Raw genomic sequence first — 10983 nt, forward strand, 5'->3', positions numbered from 1 at the left:
ACTGTCCAACCCTCCCTAAGTGCCCCGAGGATCCCTCCCCGAGGTCGCAGAGCCCCCACAGACTCACCCCACACCTGGTCACCTGCACAGGTGAGTTTATTGTTCCACAACACGGGCCCAGGCAGGGTGAGAGCAGCCACCCACCCCGTGGGACGACCCCCCCATACCCACCCAACTCCCTGTGCTCTGCTCTGGTTTCACTGACATCCTGGCCCAGTCCCTGCCAGGGGCTCAGGTAGCTCCAGGAGGGAAGGGGAGCAGCAGCAGGAACCCCTGAACCCCTGTGGCTTCCAGGTCCTGCCTCACAGTGCTTCTATTTACAGAAGTTACAGCAATTGCAGATAGAGTTTTTCTCTCTGTGGCCCAATTAGACAAATATTCTACCTATGTATCATATAAAAAATACAGAGATTTGCCTTTTTTTTTTTGGAGGGGGGGGAAGTAAAATGTACATTTATCCAACTGTGAGCAGGAGGTAAAGCTGAAAACTCAAGCCTGGTGCTGCTGGAGCTCACATAGGTAGAGCCAAGTCTTTTCCCAAACCAACCCAAAGCAGGAAAAAAAACCCCAACAACACCCCCCCCTCCCCAGAATTCAGACCATGTTTCTCATGGAAAATAATTTCAAGTAAAGGTGAAGGTGGGTTCAGCATTTCAGAGCTCTGGTGTCAGTCAGTACAATGCAAACCAAACCTGTGCAACAGCAACTGCTCCAAAACATCCACCCTAGCTCAGGTCCCAACTTTGGGCTCTTGGTGCTTTTTAATCCTTGGAAATAGCACTAGCAGTTCTTCAAAAAACAAACAAAAAAATTCTAAACCAAGGGAAGCAGCAGGAAAAAAAAAAATCTTCCCAAGAGTGGGAGAACTTCCCATTTTAATGTCCATTTTCAGGGAACTCAGACTGGGTTCACCCAGGAGTATCCACTGAAGGAGAAAGGCCAGGGCTGAACTTTGCTCTTGGCAAATCAGTCTTTAATAAAGAGTAACATGTGCAAAAAAAAAAAAAACACAACCCAACAAAAAAAACCCCAACTGAATGAATTAAATAGCTCAAGGCCTGTTTTGCAGTGGCTGTGGGAGAATTCTCCCTCCATCCTCATCCTCACCCAGCTGAGACCTCAGCCAAGTCCCCGAGGCCACAACTGCCTGTGTGGGGAGAACAACCACCACAAAGCACACACCACCATGAGGTGCCACCTGTCACCTCCATGTCCTGCCTCCACCCCTTTTCCTGCCTCCAAGCCAGGTGTGCAGCAGCCCAAAGAACCCAGGGAAAGCCAATCCCTTTCTCTCCACCAGGACAAAGAGCTGTTTGTATTGGTTTGAAGGAAGAAGAGTTCTCTTGACAAGTGGAGTAGGTGGTGGTTCAGCCTTCCCAGCAAGAAGAGGATGCTGCTCCCAGTTGCTTTCCAGAAGAGTTTGTGGTGTTTTTTGGGATTCTCCCCAGGGCACATTATAGCTGGAAGCCATCCATGGGGCCTTCAGGTTGCTGGAAGATGTATTGCTGCTGGTTCTCATCCACCTGAGGAGCCACAGCTGAGTCCTCCTCCACTCCAAAGTAGTGCTCAATCAGGTCAAAGGCCTTTTGGTAGATTTCCTGGTTCTCGTGGCTCTGCAGGAATTCTATCTTATCCAAACCTTGGAGGGAAAGATAGTGGAATGTGAAGAAACCAGATCCTGCAGTTGTTTTCCCTGTCCCACATCCTCCCTTGTCCCTAACACCTCTGTGTTAGATTTGCACTCCTGACACCTAAATCCAACTATTCCAGAGCTGCTTCCCTCTCAGGAAGCTTTAATGCCTTCCCAAAGGCAGGTTGAGCTCACCCAGAGGTGTTCCCTGCTGGACACTACACCAGATTCCAGTGCCAGGAAAAAAATGGCTGTAAGGAATTTGGGAGCAGCAGGGCCTGGCCCAGTAGCCTCCAGCTTTGAGCTGTCCTAATTAAATCCACAGCTGCCCAGAAAGCATCCAAGCAGGATATACCCTCAGGAATTCCAGGAATTAATCTTGCAGAGAGAACCAGGACACAGAGTGTAACAGTCAGGGAGAGGACAAAGCAGCTCACAGGGAGTTTCAGACCAAAATAGGAACTTGTTCCTCAAAGCATTGAGAACAGGACAAAAAAAGATCCATCACCACCAAATTAAGCCTCTCCAGGGAAAAGCAAAGTCTCCCTGGATTTCTAGTGTTCAGCTGGGTAGTTAGAGCAATTTTAGGCCTAGAATTGTCACTTTTCACTTAGCTCAGCTCATTGCTGGTTAATATTCCCACCTGGAGCAAGACAGAGTTATCACTTGGCCTCCAGGCCTTGGGAGCTTGGATCAGAGCTCTGATGGTTTGTACTTCGAAGTATTTTCTCCTTGTTTTGCTCCAAGTATTTTCTATTTAAGGAGAAACTGGATGTGGCACTAAGTGCCATAGTCTGGTCTATGGTCACAGGTTGGACTTGAAGATCTCAGAGGTCTTTTTCTGAGCCTGTGATTCTGATTTTCTCTGATTCTCCTCAAGCAAAAAAAAAGCAACTTTGGAACAAATATTGGCTATTTTGGAATATACTAAACCCCTTAACACAACAAAGAACCAACAGATCATCAATACCACAGTGCCCTCAGCCCCCACCTACCATAGGCCTCCTCGATCAGGCTGCAGTAGGGATTGACTCCTGTCCCACTCTGGTTGACTTCTTGCTCTCCCAACCTCAGGATGTTCTCCAGCCCATTCAATGCCACCAGGACAATCTTGGAGTCCATGACAGTCAGTAGATCACACAGGGGTTTGATACAACCCAAATTCACCAGATATCTGAGGAGAGAGACAACACACACCTCAGGGTCAGGGGCTGGGAAGCATCAGCTTTGCTCCATCCAGAACAACAAAGGAAATGAGGCAAACTAAAGCACGTGAATTTACCATAAAATATGTATTTACTGCTCTGCAAGGTTGATTTTTATCCACTTATTTGCACTTACATACTCATCCCCCTTTTCCAGCAACCTCTCTCTTTTATTTTTCTTAGGAAAAGGAGCTACTTTTGGAATCCAAGTGCTGCTAAAATTAAATCCACACTGGAATTTAATCTGTCATCAGGTTTGGACATTTACCCTTATCTAAGCTGCCCAAAGGAGAGTGGAGAAGGTAGTTTGGAATAGATTAGCCTTATCCAAAAGGATTTACAGCAGTGTCTGATCCACTTAAGGCTCTGTCTGGGTCTCAGGTGCTCTCTGGAGCTTCTCCAAACTCCTCTCTTGCCTTGCAGCTCCCCTGGAGGCAAAACTCTCAGGAATTGAGGCAGATTTCCCCCAGGAGAAGGCCCAGGAGTACCTGATCTGCTCAGGAGTTCCTCCCGACGTGGCGTTGGTGATGGCCCAAGCTGCTTCTTTCCTTGTGCGGAATTCTGCCTTCTGCAGGATTTCTATCAGCACTGGGAAGATGTTGGCATCTATCACTGCCTGAGGGGGGAGAGAGAACAGGGAGAAAGGGTTGGGATTGGCAACATGTTCCCTAAAAGAACCTGTAACAAAGCTCTACCTTCGCTTCCCCATGCAAAAAACTTCCCAGTTGGACCCTTATGTGATTCCTCTTGTTTTGATTCCTCAGCCAAATCCTATTAACAGGAGATATTCCATAACTAGCACAACAGACAATCCCTATTATGGCAGCTATGCTGTGGGAATGCTTCCAGCACTGAGCTGCTTCCTATGTAGGTCAGGAATTGCAACTCAAGGAGCTCCAGCTCTTCCAAGGGATTGAACAGGGAAACAGGGAGGAATAGGAGCTCTATCTCCTCTTATCCCAATGATCCAGCCTGTGGGAATCATTTCAGGCTGCTCTGTGCTGGTGTCATTCCTAAGCTCTTTTCCAGCTCCTTTGGCAGATGTTTGGAGCACTAAATCACTGCAGGGTTAAGAGATGTGAACAAACCCAACCTCAGGTGAGGGAAAAGCTGCAAATCCCTAATGCTGAGCTTGGAAGGTGGGATCACCTGCAGAGGCTGTACCTGTATTTGTGCTCTGTTTCCTGCTGTGATGTTGGATATAGTCCAGCAAGCTTCTTTCCTGATGGATTCCTTGGGACTGCTTAATAAATGAAGGAGACAAGGCAGTGCTGAGCAGTTTAGAATCACCTTTGGAGAAAGGAAGCAGAAGTGAGATCAGCAGTGCCAGGGATGGAGCTGATGGACACTGCATTCCCTGCAGGAATGTCCTCTCCTCTCACCTGGGTCTGGATGTCATCTCCTGTCACGATGTTGCCAACTGCTCTCAGAGCTGGAGAGGCCACTTTGTAGTCATTGTGCCTGCAGGAAGATGATAAAGGACACAAATCCATCAGATCACTGGGATGTTTGGAATAGTCTCTGCCCAACATCTCACCTGCATTATTTCCTCAGCATTCCATCCCCTGGCATATGGAATCCCACAGTCAGTTGACTGTATAGCCACTGAAAACAAAGCTGCAATGTAGTTTCATCCTTTACATCCCAATTCTCTCTATTTTCCATATGGATGCCCATTTTCCATATAGATATTGGAGACAAATCCACACTGACTTTGGTTAACCATCTCTTTTTGATTTGCCTAGTCACTGGGCTCCACAGCACAGCTGGAGAGCACAAGACACTGCAATGCACAGAGCAAAAGTGTCAGTTTGACCTTTCCTTAATGAGCTCTTCCCACTTCATCTACTTGGCTCACACTCCTATGGTCCAACTGCAGAAATTTCTAGGGATAAGGTTGCTTTTATCAGTGAATTTGTAATTTGGGGGAGTGATGTTGAGACCAGCACAGGTGTCTTTTCACCAGTGTAGAGTATAACCAACTGGAAAACACTCAGTTGGCTCAAGTCAAACTCAACCTCCTCCAGATTCTCCTCAGCTTCAGCTGACCTTCACCTGAAGTTGGATCAGCTGGATCATCAGCTGGATCCTGTGTGCACAGGAGTGTTCTGAGGGGACTGATATGGAGCCACACTCCCTCTCCTGCTCCCCAGGCTGACAGGGCAGGAGCAGCAGGACCAGATACTCACATTAAGAGCTCCACCAGCCGCCGACACACCCCAGAGTCCACAACTGCCTGGATCTTCTCATTGGGCCCATCTGACAGGTAGGACAGAGCCCAACAGGCATCTGCCAGCAGGTCAGAGTCACTGTTGAACAGCAGCCTGGACAGCACTGGCAGGCAAGGAGACACCTGCAACAATAAACACCATAGGGATCAGGAGCTGCCCAGAGCCACCACAGCTGCAGAGAAACCTCCTGAGAAAAGTCCTGAATGTCCATAGATTCTTCCCCCTAGTCAGTAGCTTCTTCCCTGTGCTGGTTCACACACCTCCTGGTCAGTGTCCAGAGACACCTCAGCAGCTTTGTTGCTACAGCCAAATTACATCTCTTGCTCTCAGACCAAGTCTAGACACCTGAAACAAGTGTCACCACTGTCTGGAAGCTTCTCACATTCCTGTGTAAGAGTTCTGCTCCACTTTTGGCTCCTAAAACCCCCCAAACCAGCTCAATATTCCAAGCAGCAACCATCAAATTACACCTCTGAGTACTTGGCTAAGTGGGTTTATATTCCCATTCAATTGAGATTTTTTTTCCCCTCACCACAGGCTTCCCAGTGTTTACTCATGTACTTTCACTAAAAACAAGTGAAAACACAGATTTAGAGCATTTCTGTCCTACCAAAGAAGGATGAGAGGCCAAGCAGGACCTCTGTTAGGTTCCCAGAGAAAGGGAAGGTACCACAGCTCCTACATAGCTACAGGAACCTGTTTGCAGCATTTTGAGGCCTTAGAATAGTCATAATTTGAGTAAAGCCTCAAAATTTCAGAGTTCATAACTAAAGGGTTTGGAGAAGCCTTGCAGGAATTCTGAGCTTACCCCTCACTTGAGGGTTCAGCTGATGGCAGAGCATTAAACTGGTCCTCAAACATCTGCTCAACAGCCACATCAACCTCAGCAGGAGGAACCTCACCCTGTTCCCTCCTGGAGTGACTTACACAAGTCCCAACAGCCCAAACTAACTTAGCCACCTGAGCTGGGTGTTTCCCCACCACCTGTGAGCCACAGGGTGTCTGTTCTCACCTTCTCAAAAGCAGGTGGTGGACTCTTTCCTCTGCACAGGTTTGACAAGGCCCAGACAGCATTTCGTGTCATTGTCAACCTGGTGGACTTGGTGAGGAGCCTGAAGAGAGAGTTACCATGGATTACAATCCATGTGGAAGCTGAGGGGACCAAACCAACTCAAACCAGTGTGATTTTATGGAAGTCAAAGCACTGTTTCACTGGGTGTAGCTCAAGCCATGCTGCTTGTCACTTGAGCCTCTCAACAAGCAAGAAATGACATGTGACTAATTCTTAGGACAAACAGCTCTAAGTCCTAACAATGCCAAGGCATATGGGGCAGGAAGGCAAGTTCCACTTTAGACAGGAGCCAAGTGCAGTTCCAAGTTCCAGTTCAGCCCAGGGAGATGCTGAGTCCTCACCACAAACAGGTGACATGAACTGCTCAGTCTCAGCTCTGAGCAGGACAGCGAGTCCTGTGGGTGAGCAGTCACAGCCACCACTGCTGACAGGAAAACAAGTCATTTGGAACAAAGCCTCAGTTTGCCAGGGATGGGATGAAGACGAATTCCTTCCAGAGCAATGAGAGCCCTGAGAGACAGATCTGAGTTCAGTGGGTGTGCACCACACCAAGGGAGGTGTTAGCCAGACCTGCTCCCTCTCCTCTGTCCCAGAAAACCCACTCCAAGGCCCTGAAATCCACAGCACAAGCAGAGAGCTGAGGGACACCCAGTGACACAGCAAGCCCTGTGACTCCAGAAGGACAAGCAGCACCCACTTCACACCCAGAGCAGTGTAAAGGTCTGTGAGAAGACATGTGATCCACTCTGCTTATCAGATCCTTGTCTGAACTGGGAATTCATCTGGCACCAATGGTTTGATTCCCAGTGATCACCACCACTCAATTCCAGGGAATCTATTGGCCCAGCTCCAAAGTTGCATCTGTGGTACAATGGGATTCCAAGAACTGCATTGGCCAAGTGTTCATGGCTACTCACATTAACAAGGGAGGAAGGATAGCGCAGTTAAGGACATAATCTCTACACACAGAGCTGTCTCCAGCAATGTTCCCCAATGCCCAGACAGCCTGAAAGGAAACAGCAACAGTTTTAGCATTCAGTTTCTAACAGAGGAAGAAACAGGCAGTGTGCTAAAGAAGCATTTTTTTTCCCATCATTTCAGGCAAACACCACTTGGATTTGTGGTCTGGAGCCACAGGTCACTCATTCATAACACTGCACTTTATCCACTGTACTTCTCCCACCATTCCCAAAGGAAGGAGTGGATCCTTACCTGTTCCTGAACATCCTCAAAGTCAGAGTTTAACAGCTCTATAAAGATAGGAACTGCCCCAGCCTCAATGACTATTTTGGTTTGTTGGGAAGTCCCTGATGCAATGTTTGTCAGTGCCCAAGCAGCCTCGAACTGCAACAAGCAAAGAGGTGACAGAGTGTGAGTAAAACAATCCTGATTTAGGGTCATTTTTGTCCTTACAGTTTGGCTATAATTCCCTCAACTTCTACTGAAGAGGGTGTGAGAGAAAGAAGCACATCACAGTTTCACAGTGTGTTAAGGGGTTGGGATGAACCTTAGGGATCATCTCTCAAACACATAATGTCACAGGAGAACACCTCAATACTCAGAGGGGTTTATGTTCTTGAGCAGTAAAACCAGTCCCAGCTACTAAAAACCTTCTCAGAGGCTACAGCTACTCCAAGGAGCAGCAAGTGAAGATGTCACACATCATTTCACCTCTACAACCACCTCCCAGCAAGGAAAGTGAAGTCACACAGTGCATGAACACACATGGAGTTAGAAAGTTTGCTGCATTTCACCTGACACCTCAAAGATGCCTCAAGTTCAAGTGAAGCTGAGCAGGAATTCCCTGATTTTCCCTTTCTTTTTTCAGTTCATCTAGCAGTGAAGCCCCTAAGGCAATGGCCTGGGGCCAGAGGGCAGGGAGAGGGATCAAAGCAGTCATCAACTTGGATGAAATTCCATGTATGGAAGTATCTTTAACCCCTCCAGAGTAACCAGAGTTCTTACCAAGCTGGAAGGAATCTCAAGCAGCCACTCAGTCCATCCCTCTGCCCTGGGCAGGAGCAGCACTGCTAACCCATTTCTAACAAGATTCTTGGCCTGGACTTAAAAGCCTCTAAGAACTGAGGTTTTTCCTCACCCCTCAGAAAAGAAATCATCTCAATTTCTTCCTATACATTTATTCTATGGCTTCACCTGCTCCCCGCAGGAATACCAGGCACAGGAAGGCCAAACTCTTTTCATTTTTGCCACCATTCTGCCAAGAATTTAACTCAGAGCCACTTAGAATCATCTTTTTTTTGCCTAAACATCACAGACTCCCTTTGTCTCCTCCTCTAGATCATATCACCTTCAGTTTTGGGGTCCAAAGCATCACTTTCCCCTGAGAGCACCTGTGGGTTCCTGTTGCTGAGCAAAGGTTACACAGCTACACAAGCACAAAGAATTCCCCACACAAACTCCTTTACCTGTAGTGTGCAATTTTCACTTCTTTTCAGGAACTCAACAAATCTCTCCACCACTCCCTGAGTGTTTATCACTTCATCTATTGGAGGATTTGGCTCTGAAACAGCAAAGCAGTATCAGACACTACAGAGGTCTCGTGCAGAGGAGGAACAAACATGAAATGTTCATCAGTTAACTCAAGGTGGTCTGAACTGGGCAAGATAAGCCTGCAGAGTCACTCTCTGGACAATTCAACTCTAAACCATTAGCACATTTAGAGATTCCTTCAAAGCTTCTGTACAGCAACACATGTGCACAAACCCTTGGAAAACAAAGGCTGTGTTGGATCCTGAGAAGGGAGGAGTTGTTTTTACCTTTGGAGAGTAACTTCCTGAATTTCTGAGTGGTTGTTAGCTGTAGGTCAGGGTCATCTGAGAAAAGCATCTCTACCATCTCTCCTGTGATTACTCCCTCCTAGAAGGGGGAAAAGAGACAGAAATGTGGTTCCACTTCAGACTAAGATTAAAGGCATCATAGACACAACATTCTACCATGATTTGTGCTTAGTTAGGAATCCAAAAAGCCAAAACTGGAGATTGCAGCAGGTTATTTACTTTCTGACAGACTTTTCCAGTTCACTGCAGTGGCATTTCCAGCATTTGGGTGGGGAATGGGTTAAAAGCAGAAGACCCTGGAGGAGGATTGTGGTCATGCTCAAGTGATGTTGCAGCTGAAATTAACCCTTGATAAACCAGTGTGAACAGCAGGATGGTGATTCCTGAGCATGGACTGAGTTTTCCAGGGGCTGTGGCTGTTTTGGTGTCCCTCTGGATCCTCCATTTGAGTAATGAATTTACCCTTTTCATTTTAGCCAAGGGTCAGTCAGTTCCATGCAATCATAGAACCATGGAATGGTTTGGGTTGGAAGGAACTTAAAGCTCATCCTATTCCTCCCCCTGCCATGGGCAGAGACACCTTCCACCAGCCCAAGTTGCTCCAAGCCCCATCCAACTTGGCCTGGAACACTCCCAGGGATGGAGAATCCACAACTTCTCTGGGCAACCTGTGCCAGTGTCTCAGCACCCCCAAAGCACTGAACCTCCCTGGAGGCACAACAAGGAAAGGTTTCTTACCCCACATGTTGAGGAGCTAATGGAGGAGTCCACAAGGAGACTATCAAACATGGAGTCATCTTCATTGATTGACTCCACATTCCTTCTTTTGAAGAGCTGGTGGGGAGCAAAACACAGGGATTGTTATTAGAAAGCAATGGTGAACAAGTTCCACACCTAGACATTCCTGTTCCTCAACCAAGACACCTTTAGCTCCACTGAATGTAACCTGACTAGCAGAGTGGCCATTAATAGCAGCTCTGCACTCTCAGGATGAGTTTGGCACACAAAGCCCAACAAGAAAACATGCTAAGTCTTGCTCTCAGATATGCAAATGCCAAAGTCACTGAGACTCTGGTACAGGCAAGTACAAATTTGACCTAACAAGTCAGGGGAACTGAGGAGTTTGTGGGTGATGCTCTAACAGAGCAAACGCTTAGTGTGAGCCACTGGAATCACCTTGTGCTTCCATAAACCTCCAAACCAAAAATACCTCAGGGTTAAGAAACATGGAGCCAATTCCTTCCCTTCCTCTTCTGCTTCTCAATGAAATCATCCCACTCACTAACTCAAAAACACCACCAAAAATCACCACAACAACGTTGGGTGTTTACCACCACCTTTCCAACCAAGGATCTGTGAACAAAAAAAAAAAAACCAAAAACCACCTCCAGAGCCCCAAGGACAAAGTGCTTGGCAAGTTCTTGGCGTGAGCTCAGTGTGGAGAGAGAGACACAGGCAAGATCTCAGTTAGAACAGGAAAAATAAGGACTGCCAACAAACCTTAATGCACAGATCCTTGAAGATTCCAGTTTGGCAGCAGCACAGTCTTGGCTGGGTTAAGGCTCTACACAAGCTAGTCAAGATGACAGTTACCTGTTGCTCTCGTTTCTGCTTGCGCAGTTGAATTCCTTCCTCTTCCCTTCTCCGGCGCATTTCCTCGGGGTTTAGGGCTTTGTTCTTGTAACTCCTCATTCGATAGTTTTCTGGGAAGAGAACACACCAACAGTTCCCCTCACTCTCTGCTCCCTTAGCCACAGATCCTGGCTGACCAGGAGCTCCATGCGCATGAAGCAGCATGGAATGGTCAGATGAAACATGTTTATTTGGTCACACAAAGGCACAACTAAACTCTACTCTGGGTTTCAGCAGAAATTATTTCCCCAAGTGTCATCCTGGTATAAAGCACACCTGGATATTTGTCTCCCTGGACATTTGGTTCCAGATAGTGGCAAAACCCAACAGAACTAAGACTTTGCCTTTATGCTAAGCCTGCAGGAACGGAGCTGTGGGTGAGGCACAGACCATGTCTGTCCCCCCAGGGGTTCAG

At 47.3% G+C, this 10983-nt stretch overlaps 1 protein-coding gene across 1 annotated transcript; it reads right to left on the bottom strand.

Annotated features, from left to right (window-relative positions):
- Positions 1 to 1454: 1454 nt before the first annotated feature.
- On the bottom strand, positions 1455 to 10633 carry KPNA6 (karyopherin alpha 6 (importin alpha 7)). Its single transcript, XM_009069396.1, has 13 exons — positions 10530 to 10633; positions 9675 to 9770; positions 8916 to 9015; positions 8565 to 8659; positions 7351 to 7482; positions 7056 to 7144; positions 6079 to 6178; positions 5025 to 5188; positions 4218 to 4296; positions 4000 to 4125; positions 3324 to 3451; positions 2626 to 2804; positions 1455 to 1639 (listed from the first exon to the last, which is right to left on the bottom strand). The coding sequence occupies exons 1-13, from the start codon at positions 10626 to 10628 to the stop codon at positions 1455 to 1457; spliced, it is 1572 nt and encodes a 523-aa protein (XP_009067644.1). The 5' UTR covers positions 10629 to 10633.
- Between the last annotated feature and the right edge of the window lie 350 nt (positions 10634 to 10983).

The sequence above is a fragment of the Acanthisitta chloris genome, unplaced genomic scaffold (assembly GCF_000695815.1).
Source record: "Acanthisitta chloris isolate BGI_N310 unplaced genomic scaffold, ASM69581v1 scaffold38892, whole genome shotgun sequence".
Classification (NCBI taxonomy): Eukaryota; Metazoa; Chordata; class Aves; order Passeriformes; family Acanthisittidae; genus Acanthisitta; species Acanthisitta chloris.

Bases quoted from the DNA above. Each gene is read 5' to 3' on its own strand.
- KPNA6 (XM_009069396.1), bottom strand. From the start codon at position 10,628: ATGAGGAGTTACAAGAACAAAGCCCTAAACCCCGAGGAAATGCGCCGG. The intron at 7,483-8,564 runs GTAAAGGAGTTT...TGCTTGTTGCAG, and splicing joins GTGAAAATTGCACACTACAG to TTCGAGGCTGCTTGGGCACT. The intron at 2,805-3,323 runs GTACTCCTGGGC...CTCTCTCCTCAG, and splicing joins GGAACTCCTGAGCAGATCAG to ATATCTGGTGAATTTGGGTT.